Source organism: Pteropus medius, unplaced genomic scaffold, assembly GCF_902729225.1.
Source record: "Pteropus medius unplaced genomic scaffold, Ma_sr-lr_union100, whole genome shotgun sequence".
NCBI classification, from domain to species: domain Eukaryota; kingdom Metazoa; phylum Chordata; class Mammalia; order Chiroptera; family Pteropodidae; genus Pteropus; species Pteropus medius.
Window position 1 is genome coordinate 16,848,541 of NW_024350319.1, and position 25,949 is coordinate 16,874,489.

The 25,949-nt window shown below is 34.2% G+C and overlaps 1 protein-coding gene and 1 pseudogene across 1 annotated transcript in view; both read right to left on the reverse strand.

The window, feature by feature from the left end:
- COL24A1 (collagen type XXIV alpha 1 chain) overlaps positions 1-25,949 on the reverse strand; it is a 288,275-nt gene that overhangs the window by 128,281 nt on the left and 134,045 nt on the right. The window contains exons 24-25 of the mRNA XM_039838730.1: positions 18,951-19,004; positions 17,577-17,621 (exon numbers count right to left, since the gene is read on the reverse strand). Coding sequence (XP_039694664.1) covers positions 17,577-17,621; positions 18,951-19,004 — 99 coding nt within the window. The remainder of the gene's footprint in view (positions 1-17,576; positions 17,622-18,950; positions 19,005-25,949) is intronic.
- LOC120583486 (uncharacterized) lies at positions 7,208-7,325 on the reverse strand (annotated as a pseudogene).

Below are 25,949 nucleotides of genomic sequence, written 5' to 3' on the forward strand. Positions count from 1 at the left end.
TGAAAATACAATATAGAAAGCTAATTCTCTAGGATTTAGTTCTGTTTCATCTTAGAAACATATTAACTTCAATGTTTATATTACTGTGACTGTGTTTACTCTCTGTTTAAAAATTAAAAAAAATTAGATGTCACCTTATTCCAATAAAGGTAGTATTAGGTTGTGCTATATGAAATTGCTAATATTTGGCCATTTTCAACTAAAAATGGTAATTTTACATGGTTCAATCTAGAACAAAATTTTGAGGGTAGGAGAAACAGAAGATCAGCTAGACGTGATAAAATTACAACTTCAAGCACTACATGCGAAAATGTTATCCCATATTTATATTTTATTTCTTCACCTCAAGTTCTTGTATCTTTATACTTTGTCCAAGATGATGATATAGACTATTTTCAGTTTAGATAAATAAAGGGAAGGTGTAGAAAGTGGAAAGAATGTATATAATTTGTCTGAGTAAGAAAGAGGAATTCCTTTTAAGATATGATATATATGAGATATCTATGAAACATTCTGGTAGGAATTATTCACTACACAATTGAGTATGCAGATCTAGAGCTAAGAAAAGATATTTGTGAATCATCAGCAAAAAGATGGTAGTTAAAGACCCAGACAGTAGATGAGTCACCACAGAGAGCATGCAGACCAAGGAAAAAGATAACAACAATAATATTTAGACAGCAGGATGAAAAAAAAGAAAACATATAAAGTTGCTTATACATAGAAAGAAAGTGTCCTCTCAAAAGGAGAGTACTGTCAATTTTATTCAGGCCTTTTCATTTGAGCATAATTTGATGACTTGACAAGAATGAATGAACCATTTCTGTTGATTTTTAAATTTATCACTATTTCCAAATAACTAACCTTTGGATCACTTCACTTCTTTTTTCAATGAAATCTGTAAACTAAGGATATATTCCTTTGACTGTGTGACTTCGAGTAAACTACTCTAGCTCATTGTGCCTCATTCTTCACCATTCAGGGAGATATGACTTTAAGTTCTTTAGTCTTTTTGCTCTCTAAAGCAAGGATGATGTGTTAGATGATACTCTATCTCTTATGTCTGACTGCCTTGAATACAGAAGGTAAGTAATGAATATATGTTGAATGAATGAGCAAACAAATTAGATAGAGCAATAGTGATGGAAACAGAGATGAGCTGCCCACATCACCCTTTAAGAAAGATTTTATTGCCCCTACAATCAATTCCTTCTAAGTTTAGGCTTCCACAGAGAGGCCTACATCCAAAGACTTATTACAGTGCAGGTACAGAGGCCTGACCACTTTTGCCTAATGCGGGACTACTCTAATAGGTCACATGTGTCCCAGAACTCCCTACAGGGTTGTTTAAGGTCATCTCCAGTGCAAGGGCTGAGAAAATTGAGCAATAACCCAGCATTTAATAAAGTGACAAAATAAAGTTAAATTCCTAACCCAAACAAGTCTGTTATGTCAAGGTCAGGACCTTGGTTGGGAAAATAATTAGACCCTGACACTTGTGATGGGGATATCTGGATAGAGATCCCTCAAGATTCTGAATCGCCAAATTCTTTGAACTCTAGGCACTTGAAGAAGTGGACTACCCCTCCTTATTATCTGCTGTCACTTTCCTTTTGCTTGATCTCTCCCCTCTAAGAAAACAAGTGCCACAATTAGAATTTTTCTATACCTCCTCTTCTGACCATTATGCCAATAGTGGGGTAAGTCAGAGCATATCCCACTTGGGAACTTGCTGAGCCTGATATAGGAGGAAGGGACTATTCCCCAAAGGAATAAAAATTCTAGCTACTATGTACTTGTAGGACCTGGAAGAGTATACATGGGACCTGATTCTACAAGTACTTTTAAGGAAGCCATAACATTATATAAAAAATATAAACATAACATAAAATTGGATGTGGAAGAGTTTATTAATTTGGTAACACTCTTCTAAAATATAGGATTTAACACCTTGACAAGGACCTCAAGAAATTGTGTGAATTCTCAAGCTGTGAGTAAGCAGTTTTGTCCTTGGTTCATATGAGCCTGCAGATCTTATGGTATTAGAGACATCGGTGGTGGGAAAGGAAGCCATATAGAGCTTATGGCAAGCCTTAATAGGAAGAACACAACACAGATTCCTGAGATTCTGGAGCAAGGCCATACTATCTGTGGCAGAGAATTATATGTTTTGAAAAACAAATTACAGTGTTCTACCAGGCTCTTGTAGAAACTGAGCACCTAACCCATGGGACACCAAGAGACCATGTGTCTGAATCTATCATAAGCTAAATTTTATCAGACATAAGGTCACACAGTTTCAGTGCCATCTGGGGTGAAACATAAGCAGAGCAGAGTTATAAGCAAACTAAATGGACAAGCAGTCTAGATCCCCAACTAGTGTATCTTGTCAGCTGACAGCTTTGGCTATGTAGGGGATCCCTTATGACCAGCTGATGGAGAAGGAAAAAATCCAAACTTGGTTTATTGGTGTGTAGGCTTAATGTTAAGGACTGAATATGTGTGTCTTTTCAAAAGCCCTAATGTGATGGTATTTGGAAGTGGGGCCTTTGAGAGGTAATTAGGTCATAAGTGTGGAACTCCCATGATGCAATTAGTTTCTTTATAAGAAGAGGAAGAGAGCTAGCCTTTTCTTTCTCCGCTATGTTAAGATATAGTGAGAAGACAGCCATCTACAAATCAGAAAGAGAGCCCTTACCAGACAATAGATTTGTCAGTGCCTTGATCTTGGACTTCTTGCCTCCAGAAATGTGAGAAATAAATGTTTGTCGTGCTAGCCACAGTCTATGGTATTTCATTATAGCAGTCTGAACTGATCAAGACACTAAATATGTAGGTGCAAACTGAAGCTAACTATAGTTTCACTCACGAGAACCTTAGAGTGCAGTGGCAAGGGGACATCATTCTAATGGATGGAGTTTCCGGCATTGCTCCATTGTGGGAAGAAGTGGTTCAAGGTTAGAATATGCATAGATTTATGAGAATTTGTAGTGACCCAGCTGATTGGAAGGAAGAAGAATATAAGACTGGGGACAGGTTTGAGAAAGAGGCATATAGATGGGTATATTAGACACAAAGTGCAAAGGTCTTTGTTTTAAATGACCATTCCAGAAATGGTCAATAATAGAATACTTGGAAAGAGACAGAATGACTCAGAAAGGACATCAGCAAGTGTTGGTCATCGGTCACCTCAGTGCTGGATGATAGCCGTATGAATGAAAGGGACATGGAAGAGAAGAAAGATGTTCATCAGCCTGATATCAAGGGTTCTCATTTAACAAGGATAAATTAACTACTGTTGCCATTAAATATTCAAACTGCCAACAACAGAAAATAACACTGAGCCTGTGATATGATGCCATTCTTCCAGACGATCAACCAGTCACTTGTGGACAAGTTCACTCTGGAAGGGCTTAAGATTTATTCTAATAGACATTACATATACTCTGGGAATGGTTTGTTTTACTACACTCAGGTCTCTGAGGGCTTACAAAGTGTTTAATCTACCATACAGGATCCTCAAAACATTGTGTCAGACCGGGTAACCCCTTTAACAGCAAATAAAGTGTGAAAGAGGGCCTATGTCCATGGGATCTAACAATTAGATCACACAACAACAAGAAGCTTCCAATCTGACAGAGCACTGGAATGGTGTAGTTAAAGTACAGCTAGGAGGTGATACTTCATGAGGATAGGGTATCATCCTATAGGATGAAAAGTATATACACTGAATCAAAGACATTTATATAGTACTGTGTCTCCTACAGGAAATATTCATTGGTTTTGGAACGAAGGGGTAGAAGCAGAATTAATCCTACTTACTATCACTCCAAATGTCTCTGTAGAGGACCCTGTACTTTCTACTCCCACAAAATGTGAGCTCTGAAGAATGTACGCCCTGGTCCCCAAAGAGGACACATTTTCACCAGGTGACACAGTAAGAGTCCTATAGCTGCCCCTGAGTACTTCAAGTTCCCTGTATCCAGGCACCAGCACACAAGAAAAAGAGTCACTGTATTGGCACAGTTAATTCATCCTGATCATCAGGAAGAGGGGGTAGGCTGATATCATTTGTGTTCCTAAAACTAGCTGCAGAATTAGGGGCTGTAATTTGTACCACTAACTCCTAAGTTTCCTCTCAGGAAGAAAACATACCAGAATCTTAAAGGAGCATCTCCCTGAAAGGTTATGAAGAACTGAGTCCAAGTGACACAGGAGTAAGCTGTGTGGTAAAGACCAAGATGGGCCACACAGATCCTCCTTTGCAGAAGAACTTACTGCGCAAGCTGTCATTAGCTTCAAGATTTGTCTCGGTTTCAGAGGGCCTTCTTGATCAAAGGCACACTCTTCCCAGGGTGGCCCATATACAATGACTACGTGAGTTAAGATATAAAAGCCCAGTGATTCAGCTCAGTATGATGGATTATAAAGGATTAGGAACTTCCTTTCAGGATGGTAGAGACTTAGAGGGGCCTATATCAATGTGACTTCTCCTTCAACACAATCCTGCTTCCTTTTCTTTTCCATAAGTGCTGCTTCCTAATAAGTACCCTCCAGCAAAATGCCATCTCAGCAGTTTTCTTCTGGAATATTCAAATTGTGCTTATAGTCTTCCCTTAACTGTAGGACTCAAACCACTGATGGCCAGAGAGTTACTGCAAAGCATCAGTGAGTCCAGAGATAGGGGCTGAGAGTATTCTAAATACGTAAAAGTGATCTTCATTCTTGAAAAGACTGCAAGTCACTAAGGTAGAGTATGTCTGAATTAAAAAACCAAGGCAGATTCCCTTTTTAACCAAAGCCTGAGGTTCTGGAAAATCATGGGGATTTTCTACCTCTACTGAATTCAATGTTCTTTTATGTTTGATGAACACAAGATATAACTCTCACACTTAATAGTGTGGCTACTAAGGTATAGACTCTAAATCTACTTTTAATACTTGGATAATGACTGCTAACATTCTTAGGATAAATAGAATGTTTTATCCTGTTTTCTAAGAGAAGAAACAGCTCATTCCATGCATGTGATTTCTGGAGATTGACTCCCAGGTCCAAAGTACAAGAAAATAGCATTTGGGATGTAACTCAAATACAACCTGAGGGAGACTCTCTGAGATAGCATCTGGAGTGAGATATCCATCCCTTCCCATTTGTACTGAGTGATAAGTCTTTTCTTGATAGGCTGAGGATGAAAGTTATTGGAGCTAACCGAAGACTGAGGACACTGGCAGTAAAATTATAACTTATTATAATTTGTTTTCTGGAATATTGGACTTATTTTACAAAAAATCTTTCAAGCCTACTTCTCTTCCATTAAGTGAGATGAGCTTATATTATATGCAGACAATTTTATTATACCAATATCTAATGCCTAAGGAATTCAAATAAACCAAACGAGCACAGAGATTATGCTAAACCACAATTTACTAAAAATAGAATATAGATAGCTTTGTTAATTTTTTTTCTGGAATGAGCTAGGAGTAGAAGTAAATAAAGATAATTATCCCTTACCTGTACTATCTACTGAGTCTTTGAAAGTAAGACTGTGCATAATTAACCTAAAAATTGAAGATAATATTATCTATAGACACTGGTGACTAAAGAAAAGACAATTATATAGAAAGCTTACATTCATTAACATTTTTAAAAAGTATAGAAATACCATAAAATAAATTCATTCATTCAGTCTACAAACATTATTTAAGAATATAATACATGCCAGGGACTAATAAATAACTTGGGATATTTTACACAGGCAGTTAAATTTAAAACACATACAAACACTTCATTATTTTAACGGTTCCAGATTGGACGATAGTTTACTTTGGCATCACGGTGCCTCCACTTCAGAGTTTTGACATTTGGATATACAGGTTTCCGAAAAGATATAACTGAATGGTCTGCTCAGTATCCAAATTTGGATTTCTGTCTCTGACATTTCCCTAACAACTATTTGATTCTTATTCCCTTGGATCATACATATACTCATAAAATAAAAGTTCAAAATAAAATTTTGCCTCAGGAAGGCCTGGCAGTGATTAAAAGAATATGCTTAGAATGTCTATCCAACAGATGCTTTTACTCTCACTTATGTTATGGGAAGCTAGAGAATAGAAAGGCAACTGTGCTGTTCTCCCTGCACTAAACTGCCTGGCAATGTTCACATATTCTGTTCTTTTGAATGAGTTTCTTGGCAATAAATCAAAGGTAATAAATTGCCTATCAGCACAAGACTATCACCTATTTTGGTTGAACTTCTTAGGCTATTAGTTTTTTTTAAAAAAAGTTGGATGAGAAATAAGAGGAATTCTCCTGCTATTACACTTGTGTTGCAAAACATTTGGATTGCAAGCTCTTCCTAAGAGTCTAATAACTAGCAGGATCATTCAAGGAGGAGAGTATGTGCTTATAATCACAGCACATTTTTTCACATATAAAGCATTAAATTAGTTCTATATTTCTTTCATGCAGACCTCGTAGGTATTGAGTTTTTGTGAACTCTATCTAAAGACAAAATTAGAATCTAATTTTAAAATTAGAAAATCTAATGTTTGATCCCTCCCAACAATCTCCTCTTCCACCAAAATCTCTGTACCTAAAAATGAGGAAAATAACAGCCTGATATAGGTGGATTACTAGTTTACAGACTTAAATTACAGTTTATATCTTTAATTCTGAATCAAATCATAAAATAGTTTGGGTCTCATCTTCCCATTTCTAAAAAGCATGGAGGATGTACAAGATATCCCCTCTCATACTTTCCAGTTCTAAAATTCTATAATTTAACCATAAGGAAGATGAAAAGCACTCAGGTACTTAAAGGTATTTAAAACATTTTGAACAGGTGAGAAAGAGATGAAAGTTTTTTTAAAAAATCTGAATATTTTTATTTCACAGTGAAAAGAGTGTATCTAGCATTCTGGATACTCATGTCACTAAAGAAGCTACTGACAACATTTATGAGAGGCAGACTTTTTGACCTTTCATAGATTTTCCTTGTTTTCTGTAATCTCATTGCTTATTAATTAAAAAATATTTTTCTAAACTTGTGTGAGCTCTTCGAGAGCAGAGTCTGGGTTCGCTTTGATGTTCATCTTGATACTCATCTCACTGCTGAGCACCTTACGTGGCACACAGCAGGTGCTCAGTAAATATCTGTTTAATGAATGCATAATACAAATTGAGTGCTGGATAGTTTTTTTTTCTAAGCCTACAGCACCTGGTACTCCTAGGTGGTCTCCCATCCAAGTACTAACCAGGCACAACTCTGCTTAGCTTCCAAGATCAACAAGATCGGACATGTTCAGGGTGGCATGGCCATAGACTGGGTCCTGGATTCTTAATTAAAATGTTGAAATTGTAGAAGTTCACAAAGAATTGGTGAGCAACATCATATACAGTCTGGAAGGCACAGAACGAAGCCACAGAAGAATATGCCAATCATTTAGTGAAGCCAGAACTATATAGGATAGACACTCAGAACTAGCAGGAATAAATGATACAAAGGAGATTACAATGCAATAAAGAATGAGAAATGTAACCCAGTATGATTTCATTATGGCCAATAATATCTTCAACTTTCAGAGCTTTCCAGGTTTTTCTGCAGCATATCTTAAAGATACTCTCCTACACTGGAGCCCTAAAAATGTCATTTGTGTCAGTCAAGTGCTCTTGCAAAGAACCATAGTCTCACCAGATGGCAGAGAAGTTCAGAATCATTTGTCATTACCTAAAGAAAGAAGACCATTTCTTGAGGACATTCTTGTTCTCTGATCTCTGCTTTTCCTTCCTTATTTTTTCATAATTTAAACCATACACATAAATATCAGCACATTTCTTTGGTTTTCTAATTATCTAGCACATGCTGGCATTATGACAGAAATTCAATAAATAAGTTTTGGATTGAAATACTTTACAATGGTGGCAACTCAAGTCAGTTCAGTTCACGTGTATTTGCTGAGACTGCTGTGTGCTCATCAAGTTATGGTAGACAAATCTAAAACATTTCAGTGTCATGTAGTAGTAAAGACAATAATATGAAGGAATTTATCCAAGCATCACGGCATTTTCTTAGGAAATGGAAACTAACAACTACTGAAGCATCTATTGATGCCAGTACTATTTTATGTTTAATATCTAATTTAATCCTAAGGTTTTGGAACCCAGGATTATTTTTTTTGTCCTGTAGAAAGAGCATGAAGTCCCTAGGAACTGGAATTCTTTCTTTCTGTAGTTGTATTTCACCATTTGGCTAGTTAGTAGGCATATAACATAGAGAAAAATAGGAGTTTCTACTGAATAGTAGTTCTGTTTCATTTTTAATATTGAAAAGTAAATAAAAACTACCATATAAAAATGTTCTTTTAGTTAAATAATTATTGCATTCAAAGGAGAAGGAGTAGATACTATATTTAAGAAGAGCATGAGTTTTGAGGTAATATAGATTCAAACTCTAATCCTGGATTTTTTCTTTCTCATTTGTAAAACTTAGGGTAAAAATATCTTTTTACATGTTTGTTGTCAGGGTTAAAAAATAAAAACTGCCTAAGATGAAACATTCACACAGGAGGTGCTTAATAAATGGTGGTAGTTTTATTTGTTGTTGCTGCTGCTAGTGCATAAAGAGAAAGTTAACAAGACACTTCTATTTCTATTTTTTGTTCAAGTTTCTCATGGAGATAATATTAACTCAGATACTCTAGAATATTGTGTTGGAAGTTCTCCCAAGGCTATTCCCAGCTTCTGTGATCATTAGGACGCACAGGACTCAGTATATAGTCATACTCATGACTAAGATGTATTACAATGAAGGAGTACAAAGGAAAGTCAGCAAAGGGAAGACACATGAAGTGAAGTCCAAAAGAAACCAGCACAGCTTCTCTAAGTCTTCTCCCAGAGGGATCACACAAGACTCAATACTCCTAGCAATGAGTTGGGACATGATGTGTGAAATATTTTCTACCAGGGAAGCTTATTAGAAACTCAGTGCCTATGGTTTTCATTGGGAGCTGGTCACAAAGGCAGCCTCTGTCTAGAATATTCCAAAATTCTAGTCTCTCAGAAGGAAATCAAGTGTTCAGCATAAACCATATTGTTTGCACAGTTTAGGTACTCTAGTAAGAAGCACTCGCATCAATTCCAAAAATGGTGGGAAAATTCAAGTTCCCAGATGCCAGAGAAGAGTCATTGTAAAGATAGCGATTCTTGTAAGGAGGACATTGTAGGGATAACAATCTCAGGCCTACTATGTTAACTCTTTTCTGCACAGGCATATAGATGCAATGTTCACAAGAAGCAGTATTTGAGGAACATATATCTACCAAGTATAGTGACTTAGCAAACAAATAAGTCATAAAAAACTATATGAATATTCCTCCAGAGAGCATTTCCAAGACTTAAAGATGTAGATAGTCACTCAAATCATCTATAGGAAATCGTAAGTGGGCCTATCCATCTCACTCTTATAATTCAAAGCCACTTAAAATTGGAACTGCTCTCTGACCTCATTTCTGCAAGATCTAGCTCAGTATATATCCAGTTGCCCCATAATTAGACCAACCTATGGGGCATCTGTGGCAGTGGTTAGCAAATCAGTTGGTGATGGTCTTGAGGTCTCAATTATTAAAGGATGAGAACATTGTTCTTTTTGCTTTTCTATGTGTATTGCAGGATTTCAGGAGAATAGAGAAGAGTCATATAATACCACACTCAAGCTGTTTGCTCAGAAATTCCTGGTGGGCTTACATCTTGAATAATAACAAGGGGTAAGCATATCACTATAGAAAATCACAAAATCGCAAAGGAAGAGAGAAGGAAAGGAACAGAAGAATTATAAAACAACCAGAAAACAATGAACAAAATGGCAAAAGTAAGTCCATACTATCAATAACTTCAAATGTAAATGGTCTAAATTCTCCAATCAAAAGACAGAGTAGCTAAATGGATTTAAAAAAAAAAAAAGGTCCTAAGTATGTGCTGCCTGCAGGAGATTCAACTTCTATATAGAAATTTAGAGTTGCCATTTTCTCAGAAGCTGTGATTACCACTTTATAGTATTCCTACTTAAAAGAACAGTAACATATTTTTAGCCAGACAATTCCAGAGTTTATCAACATATACATCTTTATGATAGGTATCAAAACAAATTTTACTAATTTTTCTTAGGGTATCTTATATAACAGGACTAATATTTTGGTGAAATTATGTGTATAACTCTTTATTCATTGTCTACAAGATATTCACTTGAGGATCAAGTCTTATTTCATTGTATATAAAGCACACAGTAAATGTTTAATAAGTATGTTTTAAGTGACAGAATAAATAAATAAGTTTACTAGTGTCTTTCTCAGTTTTTGTTGGCTATAAGAAATCATAATATACTTCTAGAACATAGACATTAAGTACATGATGAAGAAAAATATGTGAGATACATATACTTATAGATGATTAATTTACTTCAAATCATAGGGTAATGTTCTTTGAACTTACTTGAATTCTGGATCTTAATATACTAGGCTCAAATATAGGATTATATTGAATGTTCTTTTTAAAAATAATCCTTAGGAGTAAATCCTTAAGAGCCAAGGAAACTAAAACATAATTACTTCTATCAATTCTAAAATAGGTACATGTTATGTTTCCTTAGTCAGAAGACTATAGCTTTAATGCTCAGGCATTAAGCACACTATATGTTTAAACCTGAAAAGGATTAATATTATTTTTATTTGGAACTACAAGTTTTCATTGTAATTTATCTTTTATTTGATTCCTTTGAAGCAGTTTATCACTATTCTAATTTGGACAATCTGAGAAACTTTATTAGGCTAAGAAAGATATTCTTGTTTATTTTCTTTAATATGATATGTATGATAAACACCTTGTTTCCTATATTACTCCATAAATATTGGCTCTTATTCTTTTTTTCTAGCATATTTTACTTTTCATGATAACTAAATGCATATTTAGTAAAGATTAAAGATAAATGTACTTAATATAAAACAAAGTATATAAGCTTTTATACATCCAAGATATGCTTGGTATTCAATAACTTCTGTGATTTTAGCTTGTAGCACAGCATCATGTAATATCATTCATTTTCCCTATACATAGAAATTTTTTCTTTTAGTTTTTATCTTATAAATATGTAAATGTTTTAACATTTTTCTTGGTTTCCATTTAATAATCATTTATATGTAATGTAATTTTATCATATTTGGTTTTGTGAATGAACAATTTTCTGTAGTCATCATTTTCTTATACCGTTTAATTTTCATAGCTATAGAAAAAAGTTCTGTAGAAATACATCTAATAGAGTATTTGTTCTTTTCCCAGTAATTTATTTTGATTTTTACAGAAATATTATAAATGTCCGGAAAATAGTATTATCTTATCACCCAAAGTACTGAGAAATCCTTCCACCTTTTAAGCACCTCAACTCTTCCTGGAAATTTGTTGACTTCATTTTCTTAGATAAATCTCATGTTTGAGATTTAAAAACTATGGACATCTCATTTATAAAGTAATAGTTCACCTCAGAGTTACCTGCACCTGATTTTCAGAGAATGGTGGGTTTTAGCAGCAATGTCTCTTAAAATTCATTTCTCTTCAATTTACCTGGAATTGTAATGTCATATATTCTCTTTGTCCATATCCACCAATATGGCCACATGCTTCCCACATCAACTCTTTTGGTTTCAATGATTTTACTTCTTTCTAATTTTCTACACCTTCATAAGCTTAATACTATACTGAAATCAATTCACTGTGGCTTCTTAATCAAATAAGTGATGTTATTTACACATTTCAAGGATGATAAATGTCAAATATAAAATCCTAAAACATAATAATTTTAACACATCCATGTTTTTGAGACAGTTTTCAAACCACAACGTGGTACTTGGGGCCTCATAATCTCTAACTTCATACAATATATATTCATTAGAAAAATAGCTGGACATCTTCACATCATTATAAGAGGAATGTAGGTTGATAAAGAGAGGTTAGTGACAACTCTTTTTCAATCTCACCTCTCTGCTATTTTACTATCTGTCTTGGAAAAGTTTCTTAACTTCTCTGAAACAAAAGTTGTCTTTTGTATAAAACAGAAATAATTTTTATTTCCCTAGGTATTTGTGAGGATTCAATGATATTTGCAAAGCCTCTGGCATATCGCATACTTTAAATAAATGGTTGCTATTTTTATCATATTCAGGTAAACGTCCTTCTCATGATGGAATGTATGGTGAATATACATTTCATATAACTTTCTATCTCAGAAAAATTACCATTCCCTCCATGCAGTAAATACACAACAGCTTTCCACTTGTGCTACAGGGTGTGTGCAGCTTAAAAACAGTGTGTGTGGGGGTGGGGCGCGGGTAGATGAAATTTTTTTTTAAGATAAAGTCAGTGAGACTACAGAGGCCCTACACAGAGGCAGCGATAGTGTTTTACTTGGTTCTTCCTCTGGCTAAATGGAGCTATCAGCTTCTGAGACTTTTCCTCAAGGAAATGTGACTCCAATTTTATGGCTTAGGTAGGTCCTCCTAAAGCTCGCATTCTTTTCTTAATGAAAGTGAAAATGGAGCTCATTAAATAAAATAAACTTTTATCGACTTGTATTTGATAACAATTTCATGGTAATGCTAGAGAGCAGCAAAATTAATCACTGTATTAAATGAGGTTTTATGCTGAGCACTTCTAAAATATTATCTTCCAAATCCTTCAAAATCTTTCCCGATTCCATTATAAACACATTAAATTGTGTTTCAATATTTCTCAGAAACTAGTAATATTCAACAATATATATTTTTTAATTTAATTGCCAGAGATACAGAGTAAAACTTTATTTTGCCCATTTCCAAATATTTCTAACCATCAATTTCCAAGGATGAACTTCAAGGTTCCATTTAAAGACGAGACAAACTGATTATTGCTTGCCACAGAGAAAAGACCCTTGGAACTGGAAGTAGAAAATTCAGATTTGAAACCCAGCTCAAAAGCTTACTAATTGTATGAATTTGAACACATCACATAACTTGAACAAACTGCAGTTTTCTTACATAGAATGACAAGATTTATGTTACAAGGATTGTTTCAAGATTAAATGAGATTATAGGTCATTGATAGACTTTTTATTTTTGGTATTTCCTCTTTTGACTCCACCTCTATTTGGTCTTGAATGAATTGGTTATAAAACAGCTTAGACTCAGCCATTAGTAGCTCTATAATTCCAAAGGTTTTGTCATGAGAAGTGGAGTACCTGATTTTGAAGATTATCCATGGCCTTTCCTCTTCTTCTTCCTTTCTGTTCATCAGTCATTTACTATACACTAGCACACCAAAGGGCAGGCAGAAAAACAGAAAGGACACAATGGATAGCTTATAAAATCTTGCTAAATTGATAAACTAAGGAATAAATGATGTGAAAGCAAATAGTTGGATTATACTTTAAGAGATAAATCAATTGGCCAGACTATATAAGACAATCATAAGAATCTTTCCGAGTGGGCAGAAAAGTGGCAACTGAAACTTAATGTAATCAAAGTTGCTTTAAGAATAAAAATACCAAATTTTATATTTAAAATAACAGATCAGAAAAGGATCCTGAGAGTGACTGCTGATCATTTTCCAAAGATATCCAGTTGTCTGCTATAGGAAAAAGCCTGCATGGTTTGAGTATCACAATAAACATAGAAGTTATCATTCCACTCATGAAGAAGGCTGTGGAGCTACTGCTTCTAAAATATTTAGTCTAGTTCTGGTTGCTTCAATTCCAGAAAGACATAATGAAACTGGGGGGCAGCCAGAGAAAAGTAGCCAAATCAACAGGTGAGAGGAAAGCTAGAAACATTATAATTCATAGAAAAGAGTCGCAGAGTCTTAGAATTGGAATTATCCTTAGACATCATATATACCAATTCCTCATGCTTCCACAATAATTCTGATAAATCATAAATAGTTTAGTTATCAAAGGCCTATTAAATGCTGGAAACTGACTAGAATTCTTTACTTTTTTACAGTCTATGTTCAAATTTTCACCTCAAATATAGCTCAAATATATCTACTCTTCTTATGCCCACTGCCACCACCCTAGCCCAAGTACCTTTCTCTTTCATTTAGACTACTGCAATAGCATCCTAACTGGTTACCCGCTTCTACTTTTGCTTCTCACAACCATGTTCCAACTTCCTAATCTATTGCAACCGAAGGGATCTTAAAACACAAATTAAATCATGTCATTGGCTTACTTAGAATACTTCAATGATTTTCCATCTCTAGGATCAAGCCTAAAGTAGAAAACATGGACTTCAATGATTTGGCTCCTGTCTCCTTCACTAATATTACTTCGCATTGCCTTTTCCTTGGCTCAACAAAGTCGTATCCACACTGGCTTTCCTGAAGTTCCTCAAAACAGCTAAATGCTCTCGTGCTTAGGACTATCACATATTACGATAACCACCACCTCCACCATTACTGCTAACATTTATGAAGTTTTTAATATGTGACTTGTTCTGTGCTAAATGCTTTAAATGCATTACCATGTTTAATCCTCGCAGGAAACGCTATAGTTATTATTTTCATTCTTTTACTGTTGAAAAACAAATATTTAGGAATTAAGTAATTTAAGTAAGTTAAGTAATTTCTCTAAGTGACATAAGTGGCAAAGGTGGGAAGTATGTTATTTTGCACATTCTAGGAATGTTCTTTCTCCTCATTCTTCCTTAGCTAACTTATACCATTCTTTATGATCATAACTCATATGTCATTTCCTCAAAATAGTCTTCTTTCATCTCTTAATCCTAATTCAGCACCCTTGTCATAGTCCCTTAAACTTTTCTTCTATAGGATGTATCACAGTTTATAATTATATATTACTTTATGTGATTATTTATTTAATGTTGTCAAACCTCCAATAGACTCTAAGTTTCATGAAGCCAGGGATCACATGTTCAATAAATGTGCCTGAATAGAAATATAAATAGCTACTGAATAAATTATTGAAGAAAGTCATCCAAACTTTCTAATAATGAGGTATTGAATCACTCTATGGAAAGTGTCTGAGTGTTAGAAGTTCTATTAAAATATTCTTACCTACAAAAAAGCTGTTCTCTTATAATGTCTATCTACTGATCCTAATTCTGCTCTCTTGACCAGTACTAAAAAAATACATTTTTTTTCTCTTTTACAGTTGTTCAAATACTTTCAGCCTATTAAATTAAAGACAGAGAGGACTAGCAATTAAGGTGGGATAATATCAGTTTATTTGTAAAAAAATAGAATGCTAGAATGAAGAGGATAAGGGGGCACCTTTTGACATTAGAGACTTATTTCAAGTCCATTTATAGAAATTAATTCTTTGCCTACAGTAAATGAATGTAAGAGGTATGCAGACAAAAAGTATAGATGCGATTGCTGGTTTGGCAGGTTTTATCACAAATTGGATTCTACTTTGTATAAATCTAGAAAGAAACAAGTAAAACTGAAGGAGGTCCAGCTACAGGAAATTAAATGCCTATATAAAAAGATTGGGAAAAGTAAACACTAGCTATGAGATTACAATTAACCTTAGATATCCCAAAATTATCAGATTGATGTTAAAAAAGTGCACCAAATCTTCCAATATCTCTTGAGAGTTTTAACAGAACACTGAATTAGATGACTCATATTTCTAAGATTTTGAAATTAATAAGATAAAATAAAAGCTTGGAATTACCAAGAGCCACAAATATTCTTTAGGCATTTTATATATATTAACTCAATATAGCTACTAAAGTTTTTAAAAAGCCTTTATCTCCCATTCTAAGGTCTTTTTGTTTGATAACTTAACTGACGCTTAAAACCTCTCTACAACATCTGGGCCAAATGTCTGTTCAGTTAACACTGAAACATCCCCAGCTGTGTTAATTGACTTGATGGGTGTGTGTGTGGGGGGGGGAGTGGAGGTCCTTTCACAATGTATATGTGTATCAAATCATCACACACACTTTAAATATCTTACAATTTTATTTGTCAATTATAACTCAATAAAGGTGGGGGAAAAACTCCCCAGCATGATATAATTCTTTGGATTTGCAATTTGGATTTTGAGTTTAGAGCTCTGGGTTTATATGTCAGTTTAGCAATTTATTAGGTATGTAATTCTGAACATGTTACTTACTGCGCTTTAGTTTCCTCATTTTAAAAACTGGAATAACAAAATGTGTCTTTTAAAATTGTTTGAGAATTAAGTGAAATGCCACAATATGAAACAACACTTCGTATTATGCTTGGCACATAGGAAATGATCAATAAATGTTAATGTCCCTCCAAAAACAGAAATTCACTGCCTGCCTAGACAGTCTAGTCCCTCTGTTGATAGTAATGATGATGGGTTCTTATATTGTGTGGACCTAGACCAACACTATTAAGTAAATAACACTTAGATTTAAATTTGATATGTGTTATTTTAAGAAAAGATGCTCTTCATTAGAATTTTAACTTTGGCTATTAACTCTAGTTTATATATATTTCTAAAGCAATTTGTCACTCAAAAATGGCAGAATTCAATTTCTTTGAGTGATCTTAGAGAAATATGAGTTACTGTCATGTTTGATAAGAAGCCTTGAATAATCAATTGATATAAATACTCCATTGAAATTTCCCTTCACAGTAAAAAGAACAAAAAGTTCACCTTCTAGTGACTCAGAATTAATTTGTATGGCAGTGATCTTTTAAGACTAAATGGATCTTCTTTTTATTTTTATTAATAATTAATGACAAAAATAACAGTAGCAGAAATGCATAACTGTTTTACTATAAGACCAGAAAATATAATTGAATTACTTAAGCTTATAAAACAATTTTTTAGAAAATTTTATTTTTATTTGTCATAAAATAGGTTATAGGGAGTTGAATTTGCTTATCTAACCTATTAAATGATATCATTTGCTTTGTGAAAACCCAGCACACTTTGTAAGTAAATTCACTTGTCTTGTGTTAATTTAAAATATCATTTATATATGCCATGTAGGTTCATTTGTTGGAGAATATGTTAGCTGGCTTTCCCCATTGTAAAAATAAAATTACTTCTAACGTATTTGATTCAAATACAACATGAAGCCTTCTACTTCTGCAGTAGTGTAAATTTAAATAAGTCAAAATTTTTTGAGGAAAGAAATTATAGTATGCTTTCTAATTCATTATCTCTTGGTTTACTCTAATCTTTCAAATTTAAAAAAGAAATCTTCAAACTACTGTAGTTTGATAACTTGTAGTTTTTTAATAATGAAAAATGTTAAGGTCAAATTTACACTGAAATGATCAGAACTGAAATTTAAGACCGAATATTAGAAAGAAGAATGCTCCTAAGATCATAAATATAATTTACATTTGGATGAAAACGTCAGTAATTGTGTTTTCCCTCATTTCTCTTTTGTATAGTAGGTTTTATTTGTCATACCACAAGTGAGTTTAAATTTGTTGTAGATAAATAAGAATTTTTTATCCTGAATTTTATAAGCACAGTTCATGGTTAACATGATTCCTAAAAATGTTTTTAGATGATTAAAAAATGGAAGAGCATAAAATAAGCTTACCGTTTCACCAATCTTTCCAATGTTTCCTTGATCTCCTACTTCTCCCTGTTAATAAAGAATACAAAGTTGCAAAAATTATTATTCTTCAAACAAGATAACTCATGATATTGCTTTCATTTTTATTTTCAATGTAATTATCTACTCATAAGCTAGAGAAAAGCAAAGCAAATCTCAGTTATTCAAAACTCTGTTATAATATTTCTATGGAATGTGGTCTTTCCTCTATTTTCATTTAAATAGTAATAAACTATTTTCTTAAATTGCATTATATTTATGACTTTTAATCACTTTTAAGTTACTTTTACAAATAAAATTTAAAAAATAATATATTTACTGAAGTGTAATCTGCAAAAGGCAGATGGTAGGAACTGTGGAAGATATTAAGAAGAACAAAAATAAAGCCCTTGCCCACAGTATGTTCTCTTTGTTTCAGTAGATAAGATATCTCACAGTGCTGAGCAGTACAGAATACTTGCCACAGGTAAGTAGCAAAGGAGATCATAGGAGCATGCACCTTGTAGGCTAGTGCAGCTACAACTGGCTGCATTGGAGAAGTATGTTCATAATCACAATCCACAGTCCTTAAAGCTCTGAAAACCTAAAGTTTTTCACAACTCATTTGGTAGCAAATATGACCTAATCTGAATTTATTTAACAGCAATGCTTTACCTCAGCTAAGTGAGGCTATTTATAGTCTTGATTTATTTTGATTAATCTGAACATCCTTACATTTCATCACAGAAATATTGTGTCTAATTATGGGATGCTGTCCCATAGTCTCCTGGCATGTTAAGCAAAATATAGTGTAAATACCATATTACTTTTTGAAAATCCAAACTTTAATGATTTAAAATAATGGATTATGAAACTATATTTGAGTTGGGCCTTGAAGAATAGGTAATATTTACACTGGAGATGAGCCATTTTTGGTGGTGAAGAATGGCATGAGCAAAGGCTAAACAAAGGCGTAGATTAATGAAAGGTAGAAGATCAAGTTCAGGGTACCATATATAGTTAATTTGATAGGAATGTACGTTTTATGTAAAGAAATAGGAGAATAAACCTTCGATTGATGTCTAAAAGTTAATGAAAATATTATACTTTGGATTAATCTGTACTGAACAATACTGTAGAGACTAATGATATGGAGTTATGGAATATATGCAATTGGCTCATCCGAACTGAAAAGTGGTGTGCTAATCATAACATATAGCTTCTCAAATGCTCTTTGAATGCCTTTTAACATATTACTGGTTCTCCCATTAATTAATGAATTGAATAAAATCTGACGTGTTCGTTTACATTTATAAAAGTCACAATTTTATTTTTTTGAAAATTATACTTTATAACTGGTAATAAAGTCAGTTGTTTTACCTTTAAGCCTTCTGGTCCTGGTTCACCCACATACCCCTTTTGACCTGGTTTTCCCTAGGAAAAAAAAACAGAAAGAGATGTTTAATCATTCTCATTTTTGAAAGTTTCCTAAAATATATAAAATTCAGACTATTCGATGAGATAAAACACTTCAAAATTATTTGATAATTATATTTTATCACACTCATTAGCTATTCATACTACAACGCTTGACTGTCTACTATGCGTTATCACAATTCCAAGAACTGAGGCTTGAGTGTACTAAATATACCTGATTTTATAGAGCTTATATTTTAGTGAGGATGACAACATTCTAAAAATAAGTAAAATGTATAGTATGTTAGGTAGTGGTAAATATGAGAAACAAAAAATTAAGTAAGAAAGAGAGATATAAACTATTATGGGAATTTTATTGAGGTGTTTTTTTTTTTAACAAAATTGCCAGGGAAGACCTTGCTAAGAAGGTGGCAACTGAGTAAAAACTTTTTAAAAAAAGGGATAATACGGATATCTGAAGGAAGAGCATTCTAAGCAGAAGATAAGAGCATGTGCAAAGGCCCTGAGGCAAGAATGTGCCTGGTGTGTTGGAAAAAACCATGAAGAATAAATGTAGCTGGAGCAGAGTAAGTAAGGAGATGAGGTCAAAGAAAGGAATGGGAGAGAGGAAGCCAGGTCATGTAGGGCTTGGCAGTTTACAGTAAGGGCTTTAACTTTTAATCTGAGTGAGACAGGAAGCCTTAGATAAGCTTTAAAAAGAGAAGTGCCATGAGCTAAGTTTTAATAGAATCACCTTGATAAAGAGCAGAAATGGGAAATTCAAAGAAGAGTCTACTGCAATAAACCAAATGAGAGATGACAGTGGCATACATAGATTAGGGTGGTAACAGAGGAGGTTGTGAAAAGTGGTAAGATTCTGTATATAGTTTGAACATAGATATTCCAAGAATTACTGACAGGTCATGGGTGGAATGTGAGAAAAAAACAAGAGTCAAGAATAAACTCGAGGTTTTCGGTCAAGATGGTAGAGTACATAAATGCTGTGCTTGCCTCCTGCCACTATCACATCAAAATTACAACTAAACTATGGAACAACCATTATTGAGAATGGCCTGAAGTCTAGCTTAACAGGTTTCCTATAATTAAGGATACACAGAAGAAGCCATGTCGAAACTGACAGGAGATGGCGAGATGCAGAACAGGCTCCCATGTGTGGAGGTTAAAAATTGGGAGGGTATCTCAATTGTAGAGATCTCCCCTGAGAAGCAAGGGTCCCCAGCTCCACTCCAGGCTCCCTAGCCCAGGGTTCCAGTGTTGGGGAGAGAAGTCCCCATAACTTTTGGCTGTGAAAACCAGCAGAGATTGTAACTGAGTAAGATGGAGGGCACTGGAGTCCCAGGAAATCCTCTTAAAGGGCCCAAGCCCAGACTTACTGACAGTCTCACTCACTCTGAACTCCTGCACTGGTGCAGCAGTTAGAAAGGGGCCAGAGACAGGGAAGAACTGAATTGTCTGGCTTCAGGGTGAGGGCTTGAGGGGCAGCTTTCTCTCAGATAGGAGTGCTGGCAGAAACCATTCAGCCCTCCCCTGACATAACATGCAGAAGTCAGTGGCCGCCATATCTGTGTCTCCATTAACCTGACTAATACCCTATACCCTGCTGAATCTCTGAGACCCTGCCCCACCCAATTTGTAGATCCACCAAAGCCACTTCCAATGGCTTTTCCATAAAATGGCCTGTCTTGGTTCATGCTGTAGATGTTCTTAAAATCTCTCAGTGGTCTGCAAACCCCAAACAAGCAGCATCTGGTCTTAGTGTGCCCCATATCTCTTGCTAAACAGCCCCAAGCCCGGCACTAGCAGTAGCCAGCCTCAGTTTGTAGCTTAGCTTCTCCTAGGTACCTCCATGCCCAGGATAAGTAGCAACCATCTTAAGATCTCTTTTGTAGCTCATACCAAGTGGCCCCAGGCAGGGCACAAGCAGTAGCTGATCTTGACCTGCAACCAGAGCACCAGAACCAACACATCTAGTGGCCTGCTTCAAACCACACCAGAGCACCACCCAACCACATCCACAAATGACACATCCAAAAAGCAGACTTGGCAGAAACCAGAGCCCTGCCAAAGTGAATCCTGCTCTATAGAGTCAGTCTCTGCACAACAGCTTCTCCTCTGTAGTCATAGCCAGTCCTACCAATTACCTTGAGAATTCACCCTTCCTATTGATGTGCCAACAGCAATTGAGGCTCAACAAAAATAGGAAGGCACCTGCAACTCATACAAGGGACACACCTGAAGCATCTGGCTCAGGTGATCAGGGGGACTGCACTACTGAACCCCACAGGACATCTACTACATAAGGCTCCTTTTCCAAGACTGAGAAACATAGCAGCCTTACCTAATATAGAGACACAAAAACAAGGAGGCAGTCAAAATGGGGAGACACAGAATCATGGCCCAAATGAAAGAACAGAACAAAGCTCCAAAAAAAGAACTAAACAAAATGGTGACAATCTACCATATGCAGAATTCTAAACACTGGTTATAAGAATACTCAATGATCTCTGTAAGAACTTTGATAAAGAGAAAAGAAACTTAAACATGAAGATAAAAAAACATAAAAAGAACCAGTCATAAATGAATAATATGACAACTGAAATGAAGAGTATATTAAAAGGAATCAACAGTAGATTAGGTGAAGTAGAGGATCAGATCATCAATTTGGAAGATAAAGGAGCAGAAAACATCCAATTGGAAGAGCAAAAAGAAAAAAGACCAAAAAAAGGAGATAGTTTAAGGGGCCTCTGAGATAACATCAAGTATACCAACATTCACATCATAAGAGTACCAGAAAAAGAAGAGAGAGCAAGGAATTGAAAACCTATTTGTAGAAATAATGATGGAAAACTTCCCTAACTTGGCAAAAGAATAGGCATACAAGCCCAGCAAACACAGAGAGTCCCCAAAAAATGAACCCAAAGAGTCTCATACCAAGACACATCATAATTAAAATACCAAAAATTAAAGACAAAGAGAGAATCTTAAAAGCAGCAAGAGAAAAGCAACTAGTTATGTACAAGGGAGCTCCCATAGGACTGCCAGCTTATTTCTCAACAGAAACTTTGCGGGCCAGAAGGAATTGGTATGAAGTAATGAAAAGCAAGGACCTATAACCAAGATTACTCTGCTCAGCAGAGCTATCATTTATAATCAAAGGACAGATAAAGAACTTTCCAGACAAGAAAAAGATAAAGGAGTTCATCATCGCCAAGCCAGTATTACAGGAAATTTTGGAGAGACTTCTTTAAGAAGAAGAAAAAAGATAAGAAAGATAAAATATATGGGTAATAAAATAAAAACAACTATATATCTATCGACAATTACTTTAAATGTAAATGGATTAAATGCTGCAATCAAAAAACATAAGGTAGCTAAATGGATGATAAAACAAGACTTTATGCTTATAAGAGATTCACTTCAAATGAAAAGACACAGAGACTGAATGTAAAGTGATGAAAGATAGTTAATGAAATGGAAACAAAAAATAAAAGCTAGGGTAGTAATACTCATACCAGACAAAATAGACCTTAAAATAAAGGCTATAACAACAGACAAAGAATGACCCAGTAATCCCACTTTGAGTATTTAGCCAAAAAAACCCAAAACACTAATTAAAAAAACATATGCATCCACATGCTCATTGCAGCATTATTCACAATAGCCAAGATATGGGTGCAACGTGTGTCCATCAACCGATAAATGGATTAAGAAGCAGTGATACTTAATACAATGGAATATTACTGTCATAAAACAATACAACCTTGCCAAGTATAACAACATGGATGGACCTAGAGCGTATAATGCTAAATGACAGAGAAAGACAAATATCTTATTATTCCACTTATATGCAGAATCTAAAAAACAAAGTAAATAAACAAACAAAACAGAAAAATTCACAGATACAGAGAACATTTTGACGATTGTCAAATGGGAGGGGATTGGGAGATGGATGAAAAAGGGGAAGAGATTAAGAAGTACAAATTAGAAGTTACAAAATAGTCATGGGGTTTATAGCATAGGAAATATAGTCAATAATATTGTAATAACTATGTACAGTGTCAGGAAGGTGCTAGATTTATCAGGATGATCATTTTGTAAGTTATATACATGCCTAATCACTATGTTGTACACTTAAAAACTAATATAATATTGTATGTCAACTTTAATTGGAAAATAAAAAAATTAATAAAAAAAAAAGAATGAACTCAAGCTTTTTAATCATGAATAAGGGACCAAATGAAATGGGGAAGACTCTGGGAAGAACAGGTTTGGAGGGTAAATCGGAAGTTCAGTTTTGGACATTTCAGTCTGACAGTCTCGTTAGACATTTAAATGGAGAGATCTTGTGGTAGTTATGTAAGTACAGAGTTCAGTGGGTAGAAGGAGCTGATCTGAATATAAACACCAGCATTTTGATAGCATTTAAAGCCATACTACTAGACCAGCTTATATGAGTGTAGATAGAAAAGAAAAATCCACATCAAGCCCTATGGCACTCCAAAATTTATAATTTGAAGAAATGAGGAAAATATGCAAATTTGCTGCCACAGAGTTAGAAGGAAGATCATGCAAGTGAAGAAAGTGTCTCTGGGAGGATCTTACCAAATTCTGAAAGATATAATTATAGAGTAATACGAAGATTGGGAAATGATTATTGAATTCAGTGACATGGAGGTCATTGATGACCTTCATAAGATCTTTTGTTTTAGAATGGTGGGAACAAGAATGGTTGCAGCAGATAGGGTGAGGAGAAAATTTGGAAAGAGCATGAATAAACAATACTTTTGAAAAGTTTTACTGAAAAGGAAAGGAGAGAAAGGTAACACCTGGAAGGAAAACTGGAGTCAATGCAAGTTTTGTTTTTGTTTCTACGGTGGAAGAAATAATGACATATTTATGTGCTAATATTTGTATGCTTATAGGATTGATCCGTTAGAGAGAACAAAATTAGTGGGGAGAATTGCTAGATTAATGTTCTTCATTAGGCAAGAGGCTAAGGCATGTAGTAAAGACGTGAAGTTTTGATCTTACCTAGAACAATGGCCTGTTAATACGCAGTTAACAAGAGAGAAGGCTGAGTAAATGACATAGATACAAAGAAGTGGGTAAAAGTGATTATAGAAACTTGTGGAAGTTCTCTTCTGATTACTTCAATCTTATCAGAAAACTAGGAGATACAATAAAGGGCAAAGAATGAGGATGAGAGAAAAATGAAGGTAGGTGAGGAGAGATAAGTACGAAATAATAATTTAAACAAGTACAAGTAAATGGGTATGAAAATAGAATTCAGAATGTAATCAAAGGAGTAAATGTAATGTATCTAGCACATATCTATATTATGTGCTATAATATAGATATGCGGCCATAGCAGAGATAAGGAATAATGGAATGGTGATAGAATCAATGGATTGAAATTCTAATTGGGACTGTTGGAGTGGTCAACAAGAGAAAATGTACTAGAAAGAAAGGAGATGATGGTTTGGGAGTGAAAAGCTTGAAACAAAATAAGGAGAGGCTGCTGTTACTGGTATTGACAAAGTAAAGAGTATGACCTCAATAATTTGTAGCTGAAGAGAACAGAGGATAAGATAACTGGAGAAGAAATCAATATACCAGATATTGGGTAGATCAATCTATAGTATGTAGTTTCTAACATCAAACAACTGATACCTAATTATATAAGATTTTATTAAGGAGATCATTATGTCTCAACTAATGTTTGTGACAAATTCAAATCTAAGAGCCAAAAAAAGTGCAAGTGGGAAGATTGCTACATAGAACACTAATTTATATCTACTAGGCACTATCGATTTGGATTTTATTATTCCTATCCATTAACAAATACTCTCATCTTTTTCTTTCTTAAAATAAACGAACCCCACCCCTGGCTCTCATTCCTTTAACTACATATAAAAACTTTAGCAAATTAAAATTATATTTAGCACTTCTACCTAAAAGGTTGTTCTAATTTTTGCCTCTGCCTTGCTTAAAATTGTCTAGTGGTTTTCTACCAAGCATAAATTAGAACAAATAATCAAAAATCATCTCATTATTGTTAAATATCAATTGTTCTCTAATGAACTTGTAGATACAGGAGAAGAAATGTAGTTATAGCCTAAATGATTAAATTTGTCTATGATATTTACAAAAAAATTACAATACATTTTATTTACACTGGAAAAAGCCTTCATGAGAATATTTCTTTCATGTTTAATAATGTAATACTCAGGCAGAATATTAAGGAATAGTTATACATCATATCTATATGATCAAATGAATCTCATTGAATTCTGGTATTAGCACATTTATAATTTCTTTGAAATTAAGAAATTAAGAGCATCAATCTTGGAGTCATCACTTCTGGTTCTATTTAGTTCTGTCATATTATCTTGAATATGTTATGCTTAAGAATATAACAGTAAGGTCTTATTTTCATATCTAAAAATGTAGATAATACCTTGCAGGGTTGTTTTCAGGATTAGAGATAATTAATGTCATATACTTAGAGCAATACTAGGCCTAAATTGATTTTCAATCAATAGTAGCAACAATAATAATAAATATTAAGACACTAGTAAAGAGGTGAACATAGTTCTGTTTTCTAGGGAAGTACATTTTAAATATAATCCATTGTACTGGGCTCAAATAACAGTTTTTCTGTTATATAACTCACCTCACAAAAAATGAAATAAAAAATCTTTTTCTTTCAATGGGATAGTGGCAGTTTATGTGCTAGTGAGGTAAAGGTGCAAGAAAACAAATTACTGTCTCCTTAAATGTTTTAAGAACCTGTATGCTATGATGTTTTCAAGAAAAAAAAAATGAGATGTATTTTATATGTGTCTAATAATGCCTCTTAAAAAATGTAATGAACGCACCTTAATTACTTTATGATAATGTAAACTTTGGTCATGCATACCCCAATTCTTAAAGAATTTATTT